This window comes from Rhinoderma darwinii, chromosome 2, assembly GCF_050947455.1.
Source record: "Rhinoderma darwinii isolate aRhiDar2 chromosome 2, aRhiDar2.hap1, whole genome shotgun sequence".
In the NCBI taxonomy this organism is placed as follows: Eukaryota; Metazoa; Chordata; class Amphibia; order Anura; family Rhinodermatidae; genus Rhinoderma; species Rhinoderma darwinii.
The window spans coordinates 58541707-58566048 of NC_134688.1; the positions used below are offsets into that span (position 1 = coordinate 58541707).

Here is a 24342-nt window from a genome sequence, read left to right on the forward strand (position 1 = left end):
GTCTATTTGGCTTCCGTGGGCTGGTATATGTTTTTTTTGAAGGATAGAATAGTGTGGTAGACTACACATTTCAATCCCGCTGGATCCCACAAAAAAATATTCACCATGCAAAATGTTTTTTACATGGGGCCCTATGGGTGATAGATGCCACTTTATGACAATGATATAATTATTCATATATGGGAAGTTATTGCTGAAGCGTTTCAACACAGCAGAGGTTGTCCTGCCCACCCGCACAGCAGCCCTCTTTCCTACGACTGCAAGACCTTTATAGCCGGAGCCCTTGGCTGCTATCTCTGCTCGGGTTGGATACATCACTGGAGCTTCCCTGTGCAGAGATAGCAGGGGACATTGACTGCTTTAAAGTTCTTGTGGTCGCGGGGAATATAGCACCACCGTGTGGGATCTGTCTTGAGGTCTTATGATGCTCTGGCCGGGGACTCCGGCATTGCATAGCTCCAGACATCGCTGTCCATATATGCCTCTCGGGCACAGCGATTCAGGTAGTACTCTGCCCGGGACGTTCGGGTGACATTTCCCACTATATGCTTATAAAGTCGGATACATTGCAGCTTTTCATCAGAAGTACCAATGTATACCTCCAATGGAAGGTAAAAAACGCTATGTGAACTAGGCCTAAGGTAGTAATTTTATAATGGGGATTGGCAGCCAGTCATTGCGATCTACTGGCCACTCATCGTAGGTCAACCAAGAAATCAAAATACATTTTTTGGCCACCCCTGATCTCATGCATATTACCATATTCAGGATATGTATTCCATGAGAATAAAAATTGAGGCAGGCTCCAATGCATGCTGTAAGGCCGAGGTGTTCTACTGTAGAAGCATTACTGTTAGGGAAGAATAGGGTGTTTCATGGAAGTGCAGAGACTGCAATACTGGCCAAAACTAAGGTAGGATCCCAAAAAAAAGAAATGATAACGTATAATATGTTTAAATTGTAAATCTTTTACTGTTCACTATTTGATATATTTTATTATATATATTTTAATGCTTTTTATGTCTATTTACACTTTCTGTATTGATTGTATTATTGGCAATTATAACTCGAGTCCTTATATACTGTGGTTTTTCTGTATGTTCACATGCTTGAGAAAGATCCTGTTGGACTGAAACATTACACCTGTGGGTGTATACATTTCCATTTATTTTTGATGTGCTGCCTTGTTGCTCTCTGTTTGTGGATTCTTTGGATCGGGTTCCTTTGAGGCGTGCACCCACAATATTATATTTTGCTCTGTCTCTCTGTCTCTCCAGTGCTGTGATAACCTCTCCTCGTTCTTCCTTTATACCGGTCTCCACTTTTTTGCTTGAGTGTTGCATTATTTGATATCATTGGTTTGCTCAGGTGGAAAAGAAGGGGACGGCCCCCTCCGACAGCTCATCGCGCCCCCCCCCGCAGTAAGATCGGGGGTAACGACGGTTGTTATGGCAGCCCAGGGTCCTAATGAAGGCCCCCAGGACTTCACTCGGCCTCCGTTAACAGAAGCCTGTAAAAGTGACGATATACTGCAATACGTTAGTATTGCAGTATATTGTACCAGCGATCTAATGATTGCTGGTTCAAGTCCCCGAGCAAAAGTTCAAGTCCCCTAATAAAGTGTGTGAAAAAAAGGGGAAAAAGTTTTTAGTAGTGAAAAAAAATATATATATATTAAAATTTCAGAAAACTCCCCTTTTCCCATTTTTCCCTAAAGTAATGTAAACAAAAAAATCAAAAACTTAAACAAAATTGGTATCGCTGCGTCCATAAAAGTCTGAACTATTACAAAATAGTGTTATTTAACGCGTACAGTGAACGCTGTAAAAAATAAAAATTGTAAAATGGCAAAATCACTGTTTTTTGGTCAACATAGCTCTAAAAAATTGTAATAAAAAGTGATCAACAATTCTACGTACTAAAAAATGGTACTGATAAAAACTACAGCTCGTCCCGCAAAATATAAGCCCTCACACCGCTCAACCGGTGAAAAAATAAAAAGTTATGGCTCTTAGAATGTGGCGACACAAAACATTTTTTTTTAACAAAAACTTTATTATCAATAAAAGTAGTAAAATATAAAAATAAAAAAAATGTAAATTTGGTATCACCGTAATCGTATTGAGCCACAGAATAAAGATAAGTTGTCGTTTTTACCGCACGGTGAAAGCCATAAAAACAAAACCCAAAAAACAATTGAGGAATCGCAGTTTTTTCCAACCTCAGCCCGCAAAGAATTTATTTTCAGTTTCCCAGTACATTATATGGAACTATAAATGGTACCAGAAGAAACTACAACTCCTCCCGCAAAAAATAAGCCCTCACACCGCACTATTGACGGAAAAATAAAAAAGGTATGGCTCTTGGAATGCGGGGGAGTGAAAAACAAAGTTAAAAATTGGCTTTGTCTCGAAGGGGTTAAAGGATTAGGAAACCTTTCCTGGTGTTTTGTGTTGATTCGCTGATTAGAGTGTCACACCATGAGACGACAATCTTGAACTTTCACCTAATATTCTAATTTTCTGAGAGAAGAAATTTTGGGTTTTCATTAACTGTTACCATAATCTTCAACATTAAAAGAAAAAAAATGCTGGAAATAGATCACTCTGTGTGTAATGAATCTATTATAATATATGAGTTTCACTGTTTGAATTAAATTACTGAAATAAATTAACTTTTTATTGATATTGTAATTCATTGAGAAGGACTTGTAATGATCAGTGCAATGGTCAGGGGACACTTTCAAGCAATTTGAGTCCCTCAAAATTTGTGTTCACTGCATTGTGGCCACCATGTGCAACTCCCCACAATCCTATAAGTGGTGACACTGGCTATGGGCAACTACATAGTTATCATACTTGACTACCCTCCCAGGAAAGCTGAACCCGTTAGGTAGGGGCACCCAGACACTGACTGCTTAACACCCTGGATCGAGAAGGATTTGACAGTTTTTTCCTTTCAGTTGAACATATTGGATGTCACAGAAATGGGGGCACTGTCTGGATGGATCTTCTGATGGGGGCACTGTCTGGATGGCACTGAAAATAAGGGGCACTGTCTGGAGAGCACTGTTAATGGGGGCATTGTCTGGAAAGCACTGTTAATTGGCAAAGTGTCAGGTCAGTTATACATGGCAGTTAGACAGGGAAAGTGACAGGTAAGCAGTGTGAACTAAAGAAACAAACTTGCAGATTATTAATATTATAATTAATACTTTGGAATTTTCTGTTTCCTACGACCAAACCATCGCAACGTGTTTGCTGCCTCACTCCTCATTGTAGCTGTTGTTGGTTTACAAGCCTACCTGTAAAGGATCTGCCAGGCACAGCTTCTGTATCCACGCCCATAGGTAATCAGTCTGCACCTGCTTCTATGTCTGTGAGACTGACTCCATCTTGCACCACTCAGGATGGCAGGCTTAGGAGTGGGAGAGCCTATCACAGCCTGGCCAGACGGAGCTAGCTCCCGCCCTCTGTCTATTTATACCTGCCTTTCCTGTTCCTCCTTGCTTGTGATTCTTCTCGTTTGGTTTCCTGGCCCTGCTGCAGCTTCTGAACTATTTGACCCTGCTTCATATTGACCCTGGCTTACCGACTACTCTCCTGCTCTGCGTTTGGTACCTCGTACACTCCTGGTTTGACTCGGCTTGTTCACTACTCTCCTGCTCTGTGTTTGGTACCTCGTACACTCCTGGTTTGACTCGGCTCGTTCACCACTCTTGTTGCTCACGGTGTTGCCGTGGGCAACTGCCCCATTTCCCTTAGCTTCTGTGTACCCTTGTCTGTTTGTCTGTCGTGCATTTACTGAGCGTAGGGACCGTCGCCCAGTTGTACCCCATCGCCTAGGGCGGGTCGTTGCAATTAGGCAGGGACTGAGTGGCAGGTAGATTAGGGCTCACTTGTCTGTTTCCCTACCCCCATCATTACACTACCACCCATTTCGCCCTTTAGTAAATTCTATCCACATCAGTCCCTCTCCTTCCCTCGCCCATGTACAGCTCCCATTATTCACTTTGCTGAATCACCTTAACCCATCTCATCCCACTGCCCAACACAAAGGTCACTCTCATAAATCACTGAACCATCTGCTGTCTCTCTCCATTCTCCTGCTACTAGCTGCAGGGGACATCTCTCCCAACCCTGGTCCTCCCATTTCTTCTGCCAAGCTCAACCACTTACCTGCCACACACAGAAAACCTGCTAATCTTCTTGCCATTCCTTGTACGTCTTCTCCTATCCCTTTTAACTGTGCGCTCTGTAATTCTCGGTCCGAGGGCAACAAACTCCCCTTTATTCATGACTTATTCCTCTCTAACTCTCTCAACCTCCTGGCTCTTACGGAAACATGGCTACACCTGTCTGACACTGCTTCCCCTGCTGCTCTATCTTATGGTGGTCTCGATTTCTCTCATGCCCCCAGACCTGAGAACAGGCAGGGTGGAGGAGTAGGTATACTTCTTTCCCCACACTGCACCTTCCAGGTCATTCCCCCGGTCCCCTCACTCACATTCCCCTCCTTTGAAGTCCACACCCTCAGACTCTTTTACCCTTTTTCTCTCCGAGTGCCCGTTGTCTACCGCATCCCAGGCTCACCCTGCCAATTCCTAGATCATTTTGCTGCCCGGCTTCCACAATTTCTATCCTCTGAAACACCCACTCTCATCATGGGTGACTTCAACATCCCCATTGATAACCCAATCTCCTCATCTGCCTCCCAGTTTCTATCTTTAACCTCGTCCCTAGGTCTGTCACAACTTACTAACTCTCCTACATATGAAGACTGGCATTCGCTTGACCTGGTCTTCTTCCGTCTCTGCTCAGTTTCTGACTTTATTAACTCTCCTCTCCCACTCTCTGACCACAATCTTCTCTACTTTACTATCAAATATTCTCTGCCTCCTCAGGTCATCCCTACGTATCAGACATACAGAAATCTACAGGCCATTAACACTCAGAAACTCATAGACAGTCTACAGTCCTCATTGTCCCGTATCTCTTCCCTCTCCTGTCCCAATCTGGCCGCCAAACTTTACAATAACACTCTCAAGAATGCATTGGATGAAGCAGCCCCCCCTACACTCCGAACTACCTCACAGAGAGGACGACAACCCTGGCACACGCCTCAATCCCGCTTACTTCATCGGTGCTTGAGATGTGCCGAACAACTGTGGAGCAAATCGCATTTGGCTGCAGACTTCCTCCGTTACAAATTTATGCTCAAAACTTACAACTCTGCCCTTCACTGCGCCAAACAAGTCTATTTCACCTCTCTCATCTCCACACTATCTAATAATCCAAAACGCCTCTTTGATACTTTTCACTCCCTCCTTAGTCCTAAAGTGCAGACACCGGTCACAGATCTCTGTGCTGAAGACCTGGTCACTTATTTTAAAGTTAAAATTGACAACATCCGCCATGATATTATCTCCCAGTCCCCTAGTATCATCGATCCCCTTCCCTCCCACACTCCCTCTTCTTCACTCTCAGCATTTGACCCAATAACTGAAGAAGAAGTTTCGAGGCTCCTCTCTTCTTCTCGTCCTACTACCTGCCCTAGTGATCCTGTCCCCTCACACCTCCTCCAGTCCCTCTCCCCAGCTGTCACTGGTCACCTGACTAAAATATTTAACCTCTCTCTTTCCTCTGATATCTTTCCCTCCTCTTTTAAACATGCCATTATACACCCATTACTGAAAAAACCAACTCTTGACCCATCCAGCGCTGCTAACTACCGGCCAGTCTCTAATCTGCCCTTCATCTCCAAACTCCTGGAACGCTTGGTCTACTCTCGCCTTATCCGCTATCTCTCTGCCAACTCCATTCTTGACCCCTTACAATCTGGTTTCCGCACTCAACACTCCACAGAAACTGCCCTTACTAAAGTCTCAAATGATCTCTTGGCGACTAAATCTGAGGGTAACTCCTCTCTCCTGATTCTTTTGGATCTCTCTGCAGCCTTTGACACTGTAGACCACAAACTCCTACTTAACATGCTCCACTCTATTGACCTAAAGGACGCGGCTCTCTCTTGGTTTTCCTCCTATCTCTCTGACCGCTCATTCAGTGTGTCATTTGCTGGTTCCACCTCTTCTCATCTTCCCCTTGCTATCGGGGTTCCTCAGGTATCAGTCCTAGGTCCGCTCCTCTTTTCTCTCTACACTGCCCCTATTGGACAAACCATCAGCAGATTTGGCTTCCAGTACCATCTCTACGCTGATGACACCCAATTATATGCCTCTTCCCGTGACAACACCCCTGCTCTAATACAGAACACCAGTGATTGTCTGTCCGCTGTCTCGAACATCATGTCCTCTCTCTATCTAAAACTGAATCTTTCTAAAACTGAGCTCCTTGTGTTCCCACCATCTACTAACCTCCCTAAACCTGATGTCTCCATCTCTGTGTGTGGCACTACCATCACTCCTAAGCAGCACGCCCGCTGTCTCGGGGTTATTTTTGACTCAGATCTTTCCTTTACTCCTCACATTCAATCACTTTCACGCTCCTGTCATTTTCACCTTAAAAACATCTCCAGAATCTGCCCTTTTCTTACGGAGGAAACTGCCAAAACTCTCATTGTTGCTCTGATTCACTCTCGTCATGACTACTGTAACTCATTACTAGTCGGTCTTCCCCTCACCAAACTCTCACCTCTCCAATATATCCTCAATGCAGCAGCCAGGCTCATATTTATGACCAACCGCTACACCAACGCCTCTACCCTCCCCCAGTCACTGCACTGGTTGCCCATCCCCTTCCGAATAAAATTCAAACTTATTACTCTCACCCACAAAGCTCTCCACAGTGCTGCACCTCCTTACATCTCCTCCCTCATCTCGGTCTACCACCCTACTCGGGCTCTACGTCCTACCAACGACCTTAATCTGAACCTCCCACTCCCGTCTCTAAGGTTTTTCTCGTGCTGCACCCGTCCTCTGGAATGTGCTACCCCAGACAATCAGATTAATTCCCAATATCCACAGTTGTAAACGTGCCCTGAAAACACATCTATTTAGACAGGCTTATAACATTCCCTAATCTGACTCCTTTCCATGGCCCCCTTATAGATTAGTCATCAGAATAAGATTCCCTCACACTCCTCTTCATGTCAGTCATACACGGATACTGGCTGGTGACCGGCTCATGCAGCTTTATGTCACCACCCCATGTGTATAAAAATGGCCGGACTATTGTACAGAACAAACACTGTTACACTTTGTGTCCCTTATTTCCTCATAGATTGTAAGCTCTTGCGAGCAGGGTCCTCAATCCTCCTGTCTGAATTGTAAATTAGCTGTCACTATGTAACCTCTGATTTTGTCTGTTTATGTTCCCACTAAATTGTAAAGTGCTGCGTAATAAGATTATTATTATTAATAATGGTGGCACAGTTCGGATGGCACTGTTCGGGTATGTTCACACGGCCTATTTACGGACGTAAATCGGGCGTTTTTTCCCCGAATTACGCCCGAAAATAGCGCCTCAATAGCGCTGACAAACATCTGCCCATTGAAAGCAATGGGCAGACGTTTGTCTGTTCACACGAGGCGTATATTTACGCGCCGCTGTCAAATGACGGCGCGTAAATAGACGCCCGTGTCAAAGAAGTGACCTGTCACTTCTTTTGCCGTAATTGGAGCCGTTATTCATTGACTCCAATGAATAGCAGCGCCAATTACGGCCGTAATGGACGCGGCGTTCAAGCGCCTGCACATGCCGTTACGGCTGAAATTACGGGGATGTTTTCAGGCTGAAACATCCCCGTAATTTCAGCCGTAACGGACGCCCTCGTGTGAACATACCCTTAGGCTAGATTTACACTACATTCAGATCACGTGCTCTGCCATGTTTCTTGATCTAAATGAGGATCAGATCACGACATGAGGGAGGGAAAAAGTAAAAATAAGTGATGGCTTATGTCTAGGATATGCCATCACCATGTGATCAGTGGGAGTTGACTCCTGGGACCCCACCATCAATAGAATGAAGGGGCTGCACAGGTAGGTGAAGCACTGCGCCCCCTTGGATTTTTCGCTTGAGTGAGGCTTTGCTGCAATTCCATTTGCTTTAATAATTGATGGGATGAGGGTTCCAACAGCCGACCCCCCCCCCCCCCAGCGAAGAGCAGGGCCTTATTCACTCAGTGCAGATTTTGCATGTATTCTTTAAGCCAAAAAAAACCAGAATTGGATCCAGAAGATACTTTAAGGCCGTACTTGGTTTTGGCTTAAAAAATTCATGCAATATGTGTAGAAAATCTGCACTGTGTGAACAAGGTTTACGTAATCTTAGCAATATGCCAACGGGCTGGTATATGGAGGCACTTTGGCACTGATAATGGGGTTGTAATCTGTTGATATGGGGTCACAGCCAGTTTTCAAGGACAAGAATTATGTGAAAAAAAATTGCTTTGTGCACCATCTAAAATCGCTCTGAAAACATTTATTTTTATTTTTGTATACATTAGAGGCCCATTGTGTTACCAAAGTCCCAAACTACCCAGGGCATGCATAAAAGTGCTGTACATGGCATAGAGACAAATGTTAGGATTTTGTGCCCTGAATAATAATTGACGCTTCTGATAAATCAATGTGCTGCTATTTACAACATGGTATAAATAAAGCGCACAGGAACCTTCCCAAGCGCCTAACTGCCCGGCGACAAGTTCTGCGGCTCCCATCTGCATCATCTGACCGCGTGACGTCATTCCCAGAGCGTCACACGCGGCTTAGCATCCCCACGTCACGGCGCCGGAAGTCGCTGATGATGGTTGGCAGCTTGTAGTAAAGTGTTGGTTGGCAGCATCCGGTTTGAGGTTCCGGATAGAAGGCACAATGAAGGAGGAAGAGCTGGAGCGGTAGGGTTCCTGCTTGGAATTTGTGTATGATCTCTGCAGTCCGCTATGACCCTCCTGTTCATAGATTGTGTGTGATATTAACGTGTACTATAAACGTGGATGTTGTCTGCATTGTAGCCCTGCTGCTAGACGTGACTTGGACAGTGGAGATTGCCCTTGGTTTTTCTCACAGGTGCCAGCCACGAGTCCCACCAGTGAGCCCCACCCCACAGGTGCCAGCTGCAGCATGCCCCATTAGTTACTCCGCCAAGTGTGTCCCATCACCAGCTGCATCGTGTTCCCCCACAGGTGTAGTTGTGGTGCATCCCCTTCCACACAAGTGCCAGCTGCAGCGTGTCCTGTCACACAGCCAAACAGAGCTCACACCCAGGGGCCACACTCCTCTGATGTATTCATGTTGCTGCCATACATGACTTGTATGGTGTTAATTGTGCCCAGTTTACATTTCCAAAGCACCCCATGACCGTGCCAACCACTGTCCCCTCCACAAGTGCTTGTCAAAACATATCCCTTACATTTCCGTGCTCCCACGCGGTATAATCTTTCTGCCAGTAACTTTCTAAACACATAGCGTTACTTCCTGTACTGATCCTGAGTTACAGCCTTTATTACACTCCAGAGCTGTAGGTGTAATAATGATGGAAACCGTATAAGGCTGCGTTCACACAGGGCGGATACGCTGCGTAAAGGTACACCGCGTATCCGCCCTGGTGGACGCAGGCAATTCGGGCTGAAAAGCCACAACAAATTGTGGTGCAGTTTTTCGGCAGAATTGTCCGCTGCGGAAAACAGAAGAGGGGACAAAAACAAATAAGACCGTGCATACTTTCCGCACAGGGCCGCCACTTCAGAAATTTCTGGACAACTGAGCTAAAAATCACGGACAGATCAAAATTTTTACGGACACATTACAAAATCATTGCCAGTGCAGTATTGTAGGAGCGACTCCCCAATCACAGCTCCGCCTGTAGCTTTCCCCCGCTGACTTAGGTGATGTTTTCTCTGATTAGTCGTTCACTTTCCCTTTTTTTTTTTTCTCCATCCGGCCCAGACCACTGTGATGACTTATTCCAGCCACGACTCGTCTCTTCAGAATTTGACACACGGGCATGTTGGTTTCACACTTTTTCAGCACCTTCCCCACCAATACCCCATCCTCTAAATAAACTCATAATCCAGTGGTCAAGATGGTAATAATGATCCCTCAGTGCTTGACACAATAAAAGTGCCCCATCGGTAACCGTTCCCCTGTAGATAGCACCCTCTTGTAGATAGCGCCGCACAGCTCCCCCCTTGTAGATAGCGCCGCACAGCTCCCCCCTTGTAGATAGCGCCGCACAGCTCCCCCCTTGTAGATAGCGCCGCACAGCTCCCCCCTTGTAAATGGCGCCGCACAGCTCCCCCCTTGTAGACGGCGCCGCACAGCTCCCCCCTTGTAGATAGCGCCGCACAGCTCCCCCCTTGTAAATAGCGCCGCACAGCTCCCCCATTGTAGATGGCGCCGCACAGCTCCCCCCTTGTAGATGGCGCCGCACAGCTCCCCCCTTGTAGATGGCGCCGCACAGCTCCCCCCTTGTAGATGGCGCCGCACAGCTCCCCCCTTGTAGATGGCGCCGCACCGCTCCCCCCTTGTAGATGGCGCCGCACCGCTCCCCCCTTGTAGATGGCGCCGCACCGCTCCCCCCTTGTAGATGGCGCCGCACCGCTCCCCCCTTGTAGATGGCGCCGCACCGCTCCCCCCTTGTAGATGGCGCCGCACCGCTCCCCCCTTGTAGATGGCGCCGCACCGCTCCCCCCTTGTAGATGGCGCCGCACCGCTCCCCCCTTGTAGATGGCGCCGCACCGCTCCCCCCTTGTAGATGGCGCCGCACCGCTCCCCCCTTGTAGATGGCGCCGCACCGCTCCCCCCTTGTAGATGGCGCCGCACCGCTCCCCCCTTGTAGATGGCGCCGCACCGCTCCCCCCTTGTAGATGGCGCCGCACCGCTCCCCCCTTGTAGATGGCGCCGCACCGCTCCCCCCTTGTAGATGGCGCCGCACCGCTCCCCCCTTGTAGATGGCGCCGCACCGCTCCCCCCTTGTAGACGGCGCCGCACCGCTCCCCCCTTGTAGACGGCGCCGCACCGCTCCCCCCTTGTAGACGGCGCCGCACAGCTCCCCCCTTGTAGACGGCGCCGCACAGCTCCCCCCTTGTAGACGGCGCCGCACAGCTCCCCCCTTGTAGACGGCGCCGCACAGCTCCCCCCTTGTAGACGGCGCCGCACAGCTCCCCCCTTGTAGACGGCGCCGCACAGCTCCCCCCTTGTAGACGGCGCCGCACAGCTCCCCCCTTGTAGACGGCGCCGCACAGCTCCCCCCTTGTAGACGGCGCCGCACAGCTCCCCCCTTGTAGACGGCGCCGCACAGCTCCCCCCTTGTAGACGGCGCCGCACAGCTCCCCCCTTGTAGACGGCGCCGCACAGCTCCCCCCTTGTAGACGGCGCCGCACAGCTCCCCCCTTGTAGACGGCGCCGCACAGCTCCCCCCTTGTAGACGGCGCCGCACAGCTCCCCCCTTGTAGACGGCGCCGCACAGCTCCCCCCTTGTAGACGGCGCCGCACAGCTCCCCCCTTGTAGACGGCGCCGCACAGCTCCCCCCTTGTAGACGGCGCCGCACAGCTCCCCCCTTGTAGACGGCGCCGCACAGCTCCCCCCTTGTAGACGGCGCCGCACAGCTCCCCCCTTGTAGACGGCGCCGCACAGCTCCCCCCTTGTAGACGGCGCCGCACAGCTCCCCCCTTGTAGACGGCGCCGCACAGCTCCCCCCTTGTAGACGGCGCCGCACAGCTCCCCCCTTGTAGACGGCGCCGCACAGCTCCCCCCTTGTAGACGGCGCCGCACAGCTCCCCCCTTGTAGACGGCGCCGCACAGCTCCCCCCTTGTAGACGGCGCCGCACAGCTCCCCCCTTGTAGACGGCGCCGCACAGCTCCCCCCTTGTAGACGGCGCCGCACAGCTCCCCCCTTGTAGACGGCGCCGCACAGCTCCCCCCTTGTAGACGGCGCCGCACAGCTCCCCCCTTGTAGACGGCGCCGCACAGCTCCCCCCTTGTAGACGGCGCCGCACAGCTCCCCCCTTGTAGACGGCGCCGCACAGCTCCCCCCTTGTAGACGGCGCCGCACAGCTCCCCCCTTGTAGACGGCGCCGCACAGCTCCCCCCTTGTAGACGGCGCCGCACAGCTCCCCCCTTGTAGACGGCGCCGCACAGCTCCCCCCTTGTAGCCGGCGCCGCACAGCTCCCCCCTTGTAGCCGGCGCCGCACAGCTCCCCCCTTGTAGCCGGCGCCGCACAGCTCCCCCCTTGTAGCCGGCGCCGCACAGCTCCCCCCTTGTAGCCGGCGCCGCACAGCTCCCCCCTTGTAGCCGGCGCCGCACAGCTCCCCCCTTGTAGCCGGCGCCGCACAGCTCCCCCCTTGTAGCCGGCGCCGCACAGCTCCCCCCTTGTAGCCGGCGCCGCACAGCTCCCCCCTTGTAGCCGGCGCCGCACAGCTCCCCCCTTGTAGCCGGCGCCGCACAGCTCCCCCCTTGTAGACGGCGCCGCACAGCTCCCCCCTTGTAGACGGCGCCGCACAGCTCCCCCCTTGTAGACGGCGCCGCACAGCTCCCCCCTTGTAGACGGCGCCGCACAGCTCCCCCCTTGTAGACGGCGCCGCACAGCTCCCCCCTTGTAGACGGCGCCGCACAGCTCCCCCCTTGTAGACGGCGCCGCACAGCTCCCCCCTTGTAGACGGCGCCGCACAGCTCCCCCCTTGTAGACGGCGCCGCACAGCTCCCCCCTTGTAGACGGCGCCGCACAGCTCCCCCCTTGTAGACGGCGCCGCACAGCTCCCCCCTTGTAGACGGCGCCGCACAGCTCCCCCCTTGTAGACGGCGCCGCACAGCTCCCCCCTTGTAGACGGCGCCGCACAGCCCCTGCTCTTAGTGTCACTCCCCCCCTGCTCTTAGTGTCACTCCCCCCCTGCTCTTAGTGTCACTCCCCCCCTGCTCTTAGTGTCACTCCCCCCCTGCTCTTAGTGTCACTCCCCCCCTGCTCTTAGTGTCACTCCCCCCCTGCTCTTAGTGTCACTCCCCCCCTGCTCTTAGTGTCACTCCCCCCCTGCTCTTAGTGTCACTCCCCCCCTTCTCTTAGTGTCACTCCCCCCCTGCTCTTAGTGTCACTCCCCCCCTGCTCTTAGTGTCACTCCCCCCCTGCTCTTAGTGTCACTCCCCCCCTGCTCTTAGTGTCACTCCCCCCCTGCTCTTAGTGTCACTCCCCCCCTGCTCTTAGTGTCACTCCCCCCCTGCTCTTAGTGTCACTCCCCCCCTGCTCTTAGTGTCACTCCCCCCCTGCTCTTAGTGTCACTCCCCCCCTGCTCTTAGTGTCACTCCCCCCCTGCTCTTAGTGTCACTCCCCCCCTGCTCTTAGTGTCACTCCCCCCTGCTCTTAGTGTCACTCCCCCCTGCTCTTAGTGTCACTCCCCCCTGCTCTTAGTGTCACTCCCCCCCTGCTCTTAGTGTCACTCCCCCCCTGCTCTTAATGTCACTCCCCCCCCCCTGCTCTTAGTGTCACTCTCCCCCCCCCCCCCCCTGCGTGTCACTCTCCCCCCCCCCCTGCTCTTAGTGTCATCCCCCCCCCCCTTGCTCTTAGTGTCATTCCCCTCCCCTTGCTCTTGGTGTCATTCCCCTCCCCTTGCTCTTGGTGTCATTCCCCTCCCCTTGCTCTTGGTGTCATTCCCCTCCCCCTTGCTCTTGGTGTCATTCCCCTCCCCCTTGCTCTTGGTGTCATTCCCCTCCCCTTGCTCTTGGTGTCATTCCCCTCCCCCTTGCTCTTGGTGTCATTCCCCTCCCCCTTGCTCTTGGTGTCATTCCCCTCCCCCTTGCTCTTGGTGTCATTCCCCTCCCCCTTGCTCTTGGTGTCATTCCCCTCCCCCTTGCTCTTGGTGTCATTCCCCTCCCCCTTGCTCTTGGTGTCATTCCCCTCCCCCTTGCTCTTGGTGTCATTCCCCTCCCCCTTGCTCTTGGTGTCATTCCCCTCCCCCTTGCTCTTAGTGTCATTCCCCCCTTGCTCTTAGTGTCATTCCCCCCTTGCTCTTAGTGTCATTCCCCCCCTTGCTCTTAGTGTCATTCCCCCCCTTGCTCTTAGTTCCCCCCCCCTTGCTCTTAGTGTCATTCACCCCCCCCCCCCCCACCCTTGATCTTAGTGTCATTCCCCCCCTTGCTCTTAGTGTCACATTGCAAACAGAGTGGAGCGGTAACCTACTGCTACCACTCTCCGCTTTGCCTAATGTGACTCACCGTAGGAGGAGACGAGGAGGTCATGCGGTGTGGAGGTGACGGGTCCACTTCTGACTGGGGTCGGTGACGGCCTTGGAGTGGACCAGTCACCTGACCTGAGTCATCTGACCTCATGATGCTGAGGTGAGGTCAGATGACAGGCCAGGTGACTGGGTTGGTCCACTCACCGACCTCACTTGGCAGCGGCCTGAATATTTCCAGATTCCGCGGAATCTGAAAATATTCCCGGCCACGGCCTATTCTTCCTTTGCATGTACGTTTCAGCGCATGCGCAGTGCAAAGTTCCGAAGAATGATGGAAAAATCCCAGTGGTTTTTTTTTCTGCCAGACGCTGCGGACAGCAGAAAATAACACGCATTTTTGCGGATTGTCCGTAAATTTATGGACGGTTGGCAACCCTGTTGGCGTCCTGCAAACGGGCCTCCTGGGATGACGGTTCATCCCATGTGATTGGCTGCAGTGGTCACGTGGGATAACACATCATCCCAGGAAGCCAGCCTGAACGAAGAAGCACAGAATTCTGGGTAAGTATAAGATTTTTCTTCTGTGGAATCGCAGCTTTTCCGCTGCACAAATAACAACATCTGCTATTTGTTGCGGGTTTTACATCCCCATTGAATTTAATGGGGAAAACGCAACAAAAAAACAGCGATTACGCAAATACAATTGACATGCTGCGGATTAAAAAACCGCACTGCAGGTCCATTTCTAAGTTATTCCGATTATTATTTACGCTGCTATTGTATTATTCTGCCGATTTTATGCAACTAAATCCGTTGCGTAAAATTTGCAGTATTTAAGCCAAGAGTGTATTCACACATGCAAGTTTTGTTTTGTTGAGGTTTTATGCAGTTTTTGAAGCCAAAACCAAGCGTGGATTTAAATAAGATGAGAAGTTTATGTCCCTTATACTTTCTCTACTTTTATGATACAAACCAGGTTTTGGCTTTAAAAATTGCATTAAAAAATCTGCACGTGTGAACACAAACCCTAAGAACCTAGCTGAGCTCCTATAAGGCCTTATTCACACACTGAATATTTGCTGCAGATTTTGCATGCATTTTTAAGCCAAAACCAGAATTGGATTCACAAGAGCAGACATATAAGGCCTTCCATTTTATGTATTCTGTTTAGGTTCCGTTCCTGGTTTTGGTTTAAAATATACATGCAAAATGTGTAGCATATCTGCTGTGTGAACAAGGCCTAATGCAGTGGGACAGTTTTTGTTTTTTTTCTAAATTGGATTACTTTACTCTCTCACCAGTGTAGACTAAGCTTCCCAGAATGCAAATCACCAGAGCAAGCTTTGTGCATACACTAAGGCTGGATTCACACGAGTATGTTCGGTCCGAGATATACGGGCCGTATGTCGGCAGTGTTTCCCGGACTGAACACAGTGCAGGGAGCCGGGCTCCTAGCATCATAGTTATGTAAGACGCTAGGAGTCCCTGCCTCTGCGTGGAACTACTGTCCCGTACTGAAAATGTATATACAGGGTGGGCCATTTATATGGATGCACCTAAATAAAATGGGAATGGTTGGTGATATTAACTTCCTGTTTGTGGCACATTAGTATATGGGAGGGGGGAAACTTTTCAAGCTGGGTGTTGACCATGGCGGCCATTTTGAAGTCGGCCATTTTGTATCCAACTTTAGTTTTTCCAATGGGAAGAGGGTCATGTGACACATCAAACTTATCGAGAATTTCACAAGAAAAACAATGGTGTGCTTGGTTTTTACGTTACTTTATTCTTGCATGAGTTATTTACAAGTTTCTGACCACTTATAAAATGTGTTCAAAGTGCTGCCCATTGTGTTGGATTGTCAATGCAACCCTCTTCTCCCACTCTTCACACACTGATAGCAACACCACAGAAGAAATGCTAGCACAGGCTTCCAGTATCCGTAGTTTCAGTTGCTGCACATCTCGTATCTTCACAGCATAGACAATTGCCTTCAGATGACCCCAAAGATCAATGGAAACCTCAAGGCCACGGGATCTCTGAAATTGCTACATGATGATGTGTTTCCCTCTTTATGCACTGAAGCTGGCACGTTCCCTGAGTTTTTCCAGCAAGATGGTGCACCACCACATTATGTGTGTCAGGTCCGAGCATTCCTAGATGAACAGTTTCCTGCAAAGTGGATTGGTCGTCGTGGGCCAGTTGAATGGCCCCCTAGGTCTCCTGATCTGACCCCCTTAGACTTTTATCTTTGGGGTCATCTGAAGGCAATTGTCTATGCTGTGAAGATACGAGATGTGCAGCAACTGAAACTACGGATACTGGAAGCCTGTGCTAGCATTTCTTCTGCGGTGTTGCTATCAGTGTGTGAAGAGTGGGAGAAGAGGGTTGCATTGACAATCCAACACAATGGGCAGCACTTTGAACACATTTTATAAGTGGTCAGAAACTTGTAAATAACTCATGAAAGAATAAAGTAACGTTAAAACCAAGCACACCATTGTTTTTCTTGTGAAATTCTCGATAAGTTTGATGTGTCACATGACCCTCTTCCCATTGAAAAAACTAAAGTTGGATACAAAATGGCCGACTTCAAAATGGCCGCCATGGTCAACACCCAGCTAGAAAAGTTTCCCCCCTCCCATATACTAATGTGCCACAAACAGGAAGTTATTATCACCAACCATTCCCATTTTATTTAGGTGTATCCATATAAATGGCCCACCCTGTATAACATATTATATATGTTACAGGCAAAGTGTCAAACTAAGGTACTGTATATTGTCCAGGTATTCTGTAGAATCCATAGCTTTTTTTTTTTTTTTTTGGGGAAAAGCTTCAAATAGGATATTTTATTGCCCTGATATGCTTCACCTAGAAATTGTAATAGAATTGCCTATTAACGTATATTTCTAATAGACAACAGGGGGGGGGACACCTTATTAAAGGGGTTGTCTAGGCTGGGGGCTGTTCTGTATACTAATGACCAACCCACAGGATAGGTCATCATTATATGATTGGTGGGAGTCTGACACCCGGACCCCGCACCAATCGGCTGTTGCGGCTGCCTATAGGCGCCAGAGGCTATGCAGTGGTCGGTGCCGGAAGCAGATAGCTCCGATCATATATAGCGACCGTGCTGCGGTATTGCAGCTCTTCTCCTATTCAAGTGAATAGTGAGTTGTAGCACGGACGCTACATAGTGTTTGAAGCCATCTGCTTCCGGCACCGACCACTGCATAGCTTCTGGCGCCTATAGGCAGCCGGAACAGCTGATTGGTGCGGGGTCCGGGTGTTGGACCCCCACCGATTAATATACTGATGACCTATCCTGTGGATAGGTCATCAGTATTCAAAACAGCCTCCAGCCTAGACTACCCCTTTAACATATCTCTAATAGACAAGAGGGGGACCCTTTATTAACCAGTTATTCTATAGCACGTCTAGCCGTTTCACACGTTGTCTCAAACAAACTCGTCGATCTACAGATTACTTAGAAAACGTGTACAGATGAATTTATTTTATGTGTTCTAGAAGTTTTAGGCTTTCTAAAAAATATCCCGGCATTCAGTACAACGCTTTAGTTTCACGTATTTCCGGTAAGGCTCTGTTCACGTCTGTGTCTGGTCCTCAGTTGTTCTGCGCCATCAGAGGAAGCACCGATCACGTTGCACCACTGACACCGCCGTCGGCTGACGGAACGCATTGATTTTAATAGGATCCGTAGGGTGTCTGTGGTTTTTTGCTGGAAACAACAGCGCAGCATGCTGGACTATTGTTACCGGTAATCTCTGCCGGTTCTATGCTGGAGGCCCCTAATGGAGCCTCCATCGCAGATGTGAACAGGGCCCAAGGAGTAGGATGAGCACAGGTTCAGTCTGGTGCCCGTTATTTACAGACTGTTCTGTTACACGTGATGAACCAGAAGTCCTGATCGCTGGGAAACACTTCTTTCCAATGCTGGTTTCAGAATGAGCGGATCTCCTCTCCTCAGTCTGCAGTAGACATTGCTCAGTTTGCTGCTTCCTGTAACATCTTATTACTGTTTTATCCGTGTGATGTGAAATTATAATTCATTTTTTTTCCTTTTGTGCAGGAAAGCAGTAGAAGAGCTTCTCAAAGAAGCCAAAAGGGGAAAAGATCGCGCTGAGACGATGGGGCCGATGGGCTGGTACGTCATTCTGAGCCGTGCATTTGTTTCATTTCAGGGCAGTTTTTAACGATATAACATAATATATTTAAAGAAATTCTGTCACCAGGACAGAATCTTATTAGAACAAGCCATCGGGTGTACCAACCTGGCTAAGCGCCCACCCAAACTCCCATTCAGGGTGCTACTTGAAAGCTTACCTTGCATGCTTATTTGATTGGCCTGATGAAGACGCCGGTCCGGCGTTGAAACGCGTAGCCTCTTCTTTGTATGATTAAAGAGGCTCTGTCACCAGATTCTCAAATCCCTATCTCCTATTGCATGTGATCGGCGCTGCAATGTAGAGAACAGTAACATTTTATTTTTTTTAAAAACGTTCATTTTTGGCCAAGTTATGAGCTATTTTATATATATGCAAATGAGCTTTGAAATGGACAACTGGGCGTGTTTTTATTCGTATGTCCAACTGGGCGTGTATTGTGTTTTTACTTGTTTTACTAACTGGGCGTTGTGAATAGAAGTGTATGATGCTGAAGAATCAGTGACCAATCAGCATCATGCACTCCTCTCCATTCATTTACACAGCAGCATCACGTTCTTACTAGAACGATGTGCAGCCACATACACAAGTGTCCTGACAATGAATATGCATTACCTCCAGCCTGGACGTCATGTGTATTCAGAATCCTGACACTTCTGAATCTTTTCTGTGAGATTCCAGCAAGCCACGCGTAATCTCGCGAGATTACGAGGTAAACGAGATTTTGTTTCACTTGCTGGAAATCTCAGAGAAAAGATTCAGAAGTGTCAGGATTGTGAATACACATGACGTCCAGGCTGGAGGTCATGTGTATTCATTATCAGGACACTTGTGTATGTGGCTGCACATCGTTCTAGTAAGAACACTATGTGCTGTGTAAATGAATGGAGAGGAGTGCATGATGCTGATTGGTCACTGATTCATCAGCATCATACACTTCTCTCCACAACGCCCAGTTAGTAAAACAAGTAAACACGCCCAGTTAAAAACACAATACACGCCCAGTTGGACATACGAAAAAAAACACGCCCAGTTGTCCATTTCAAAGCTCATTTGCATATATATATAAAATAGCTCATAACTTGGCCAAAAATGAACGTTTTAAAAAAAATAAATGTTGCTGTTATCTACATTGCAGCGCCGATCACATGCAATAGGAGATAGGGGTTAGAGAATCTGGTGACAGCCTCTTTAAATACTTTTACTTCATGTTTGCCTAAAGCCCTGTGACACTAATTATTATAGCAGCGCCTTTGGTCCCTTTTTTTACTCTTCCTTTAAGTTATGCTTATTGAGTGTCCACTACGGCTAAATTGAGCATACAGGAGCGCTTTCTATGGGCATCATATATGTGAGTTCAGGGGACGACTCAGGGATTGTAGGAACACCCACTTGTATGTGTTAGGGGTCTAACTGGGTGACATATTCCCTGTAAATTGTAAAAAAATAAAATTAAAGTCCTATTAAAAATGAGACCTTTTCTGAATCCACCTCAGCAATAGTCGACCTTTATCTCTGATCTGGGGCATTGCCATAAGTGCTATTGGTTAACACCGTTTCAGAATATTTGACCAGCAACCTGCAGCTAATATATACCTCAGGGATAAACTATATGTCCGCATAGGGTTAGGGTCCTTTTACACCGGCCAATATTGGCCGTAAAAACAAGGGGCGATCAATGAGACAGCTCGTAGATCGGCGCTCGTTTGCTCCTTAAACACAGAACTATGTATGGGAACAAGCGATTTTACTCCGATCGCTCGTCCCCATGTATTTCCATCGTGTCGGCAGCGCGTCTCCCGGTTTACTCAGGGAGCTGTGCTGCTGACAACGATAATAATTTGCGCTGCATAAACTATACGATCAGCCGATGAACGAGTGTTTGCTTGTTCATCGGCTGATCGTTGCCCTGTTTAGACAGGGCAATGATCTGGAACGAGCGTTTATATGAACGCTTCTTTGCCCGATCATTGGCTTGTGTAAAAGGGTCTTCACAGACGGCACTCTTCTTCCTTCCTTGTGCTTCCCAGCTGCTGTTAAAAGCCTGGCTTAAAGAAAAACTCCACTTTTGCATATCCCTTCACTTTAATAAAAGGGGTATTTATGGGCCTGTAAATACGATGGCCTATCTTTAAGATAAGCCAATAATATCTGCTTGTTTGGGGTCCCCCTCCAGCATGTGTCTTTCTTTAATTGTTTACTCCGGCACCGCACCATACCTTTTTGTTGTGGCTCTTCCTGCTACTGCGGCACTTAAAAGGGACTGGCCTGTTGTGAGACCCAGTGGCAGGCACAGCCGCAACAAAGTGTAGTGTTGTGCCTAAATATGAAGAGGCTCCGTCATGCAGCTGATCCAAAGGAGGGTTCTGGGAGTCTGACCCCCCCCCCCCCCACACCTATGATTTAATAATAGTCCTATTCTAACAATAAGCCATCAATATTACCTGTCCTGGGAAACCCCTTTAACACACTTAGAGCTAAACTGTTAAACCGCTCGTCTACCCAGGACAAGCCCTGTCCATGTGCCCTATTCTATTATATGGACATCATAGAGCGGGGTCCCTCGCTGTGGATAGTCCTATTTTTTATTTTATTTTTTGTTCCAGTCATCGCTCTGGTATAGTTGGTTCGACCAGGTGTTACATAGTCAGTCATTGACTTCTCTGGGTGCCGTGCAATTGTAACATGGATGTTAAATAGGATTTCCATGTAAAACACAATTAAATATAGGTCCTTGTGTTGTCCTCTTCTGTTCTATTCAGCTGATGTTCATACCATTAAAGTGGTTTTCCCATCAGAGACGTTTATGACCTATTCACAGGATATATCATAAATGTCAGATAGATGCGGGTCCCACCTCTGGAACCCGCACTGATCTCTAGAACAGGGGCCCCCTAAACCCCGTTCTGTCGCTTTGTGTTGCGGGTGAAGCAGGAGATTTCCGACCATGAAGAAGTAGTAGCTGCTGAGCTACGCTGGTTTTGTAAGTCCCATAGAACTGAATGGTAGTTACAGAAACCGAGTAGCTCACATGCTGCGCTGCTTTCATAACTGCCAACTACTATGGGACTTACTCTGTTTTCGTAACTCCCGACCATATAGTCAGGAAGTGGCCAGGGGGCAGCGGGAGCAGAAAAAGATAGAACGGGGTTTAGGGGGCCCCCGTTCTAGAGATCGATGCGGGTCCCACCTCTGGGACCTGCATTTATCTGACATTTATGGCATGTCCTGCGGATATGTCATAAATGTCCCTGATGGGAAAACCCCTTTAAATGCCACCATTACTCTTAGTGGCGCCATATTGGTATATCTGCCTTGTAGTACAGTGGTACAATAGTAGGAATAGGAACCTTCATTCTTTACTTCCAGTGGATAAGTCCTGGTCATGTGGTCGATATACAGCTGCATGGTCGTTACAGTACAGTTATCAGAGTAGTATCATGTAACGAGCTGAGCACCTGGGCTCATCAGACCCTGAAGGTTCCTATTAAATGACAGCAAGCAGAGATCTTGAACATGAATACAGAAAGTTTTTTGAAAATTGCATGACTTTTTTTTTTTTCTTTATACAAATAGCAACCTTCGTTTACTGATACCCTAATATCCCTTTAGATACATAAAATATAGGGTGATCCAAATCGCCGACTTGATTCATGTAACGGCAACCTCTTCTGTAAAAAGAAGCCGGACCGCCGTGTGTCCGGCTTCTCCCCTCCCCAGTAATCAGCTGTTCTAGCCGGGGGCAGCCTGGTCCAGCCGCACATTTTCCCTGACGTAGCGCTCAAATGAATGGTCGTCCATGTAATTTATGGACGTGCTGGGCCCGCCAGAGCAGGAGCTGATCTTACAGAGCAGTTCTCCGTTCTGTCACATAGAGGGATGTCTTGAGCGGGAGGACCTCTCTATGCCGTCCTAATAGGAAATATGATTGGGGTTGTTGTGTGAGATACATAGAATATTTCCATACATATACACCAGAAACACACTACGTGAAGGAGTAAAGTACACTGGTTATAGATCAATATTCCCAAGCTCAGTCATGATTGATTTACGACCATCTGATACACCGGGAGGATGAAATGTCTGTAAAATAATAATGCAGCAAAACGATCTGAAAGTCATTGTTATAAATTATTGTTATTTTAAAATGTGTTGTTTTTTTGTGTCTGTAAAAATTAACCCAAGAAGTTTTGGGGTATGTTCACATGGTATTAAGTTGAGGCTAAAAAAAATCAGAAGCTGGATCTGCCTCCAAAATCAGCGCGTTTTTCCTGCTGATTTTGGATGATCTCATACCCACAGATTTTTGAACAGTAAAATTAACGCGCCGTATTTGCGAAGTCTTTTCTGCTTCCCATTGATTTCAATGGCATTTTTAAGGGCGGATGCCACGCTTGAGTAGGTAAGGACCATAAAAGGCGTAATAGAGGGTTTTTCCACTCGCATTGCAACGCCGAAAAATCATCGGAATCTGAATGCAAAAAACATACACTTAGATGGATTCTCGACTTCATAGCATTATGCTTACGTCATACACTAGGTGGCGCACAAGACAAGCTCATTGACTGTAGCCGCTCTCTTAATTCTTTTGCAGGATGAAGTGTCCTCTTGCCAGCACTAACAAGCGATTTCTGATCAATACCATTAAAAACACCCTGCCGTCTGACCGAGAGAATCCCAGCAGAGGAACACCAGATGAAAAGGATACCAGGGACGACAGTGAGGAAAGGAGGCCTTCAGAAAAGCACAGCTCACATCCCTATAAGAGGAGTGAGGACTCCAGGAAGGATAAGAGGAGATCTCCATCTTCAAGCAAAAGCACAAGACATAGACAGTCCAAGAGCGACGGCAAGAGACGATAGCCGGGAGTGAATGAAGCAATAAGGCTCATACTGTTATCTGTTTGCATAACGCAGGGTATTAATAGTTAGTGTCGTCTGACTCTTAAGCCTGGCATTGACTGTTATATGTTCTAAACGCTTTCACTTCCGTTATTACCTGCATACAGTTGTGGATTATAAAGGTATTTAGGATCGTAAGCCACTCATTAATAACCAGGGGTGTAAGTAACGTATGGCCTTCATGATCTAGAGGTGAAGCGTTATGCATGCTGAAAATAACATGGAGGAATGTTGGGCTCGAAGTGTTTCCAGTTGTAGTTTTGCAACAGCTGCTTTGTAACCCCGCTTGTGTACCTGAGTCACAAGACACAACACAACCCTGTGTAATGGGATCCACCGGGCATGGTAAAGTGGAATCTTATTGTGTGATATCATTGAAATGATTGAAAATTTCCTTGTAAATGCAAATCTAGATTTTGTCTAAAAGAAATATACTTTTCTGAATAGTTTATTTAAAGCGATTGTCTAGTATTAGGAAAAAAAAAGGGTCTGTTCACCCCCCCACCCCCGAGACAAGGCCACTCCTATGCATGACATGGGCTCTGTCTGGTACTGCCGCAGCTCGGCCTCATTCACTTGAATGGGGGCCCGCTAGGATATCGGACATAGTCCATGAAGAATAGTGGCACAGTTTTTGGGGAAGAAAAAGCATACACTTTTTTTTTTTTTTCCCCTAATACTGGACAACCTTGTTAATTGGTTTAAATATATCGCTTCACCATATTTTTTATTTTATCTGTATATACCTTACTATTAACACAATTAAAACGATTTATGAAAACATCTTGGTTTTAATCATTTTCCATAGAGATTAATTACCAGAGTAGCATCCAAATGTGACATTGCCTAAATTTATACATTTGTCCATAGTGTTTCCATCATTTTGTTATAAATCTCCATATATTTAGGTAGTTTCACTATGGAACGAATGAAAACGTTCTGTCCAGTTATATAATGCAGGTTGTCACTTTGAGTGCTCCCATTTTTTGTAATCTCGTACAACACCATTAAGATTTGGTTCTTGAATGCTGATTGCAGGGACCCATGGATGCAATGAGGGAAATGTATAAAAACCTTTGCTGAGGAAACCTCGGTTGCTGCAGGCAGTTGATCCAGTTGTCC

The 24342-nt window shown here is 48.1% G+C and overlaps 1 protein-coding gene across 1 annotated transcript; it reads left to right on the forward strand.

Annotated features, from left to right (window-relative positions):
• Positions 1-8757: 8757 nt before the first annotated feature.
• On the forward strand, positions 8758-24003 carry POLR1D (RNA polymerase I and III subunit D). Its single transcript, XM_075850017.1, has 3 exons — positions 8758-8856; positions 18226-18300; positions 22914-24003. The coding sequence occupies exons 1-3, from the start codon at positions 8834-8836 to the stop codon at positions 23179-23181; spliced, it is 366 nt and encodes a 121-aa protein (XP_075706132.1). The 5' UTR covers positions 8758-8833; the 3' UTR covers positions 23182-24003.
• Positions 24004-24342: the final 339 nt, after the last annotated feature.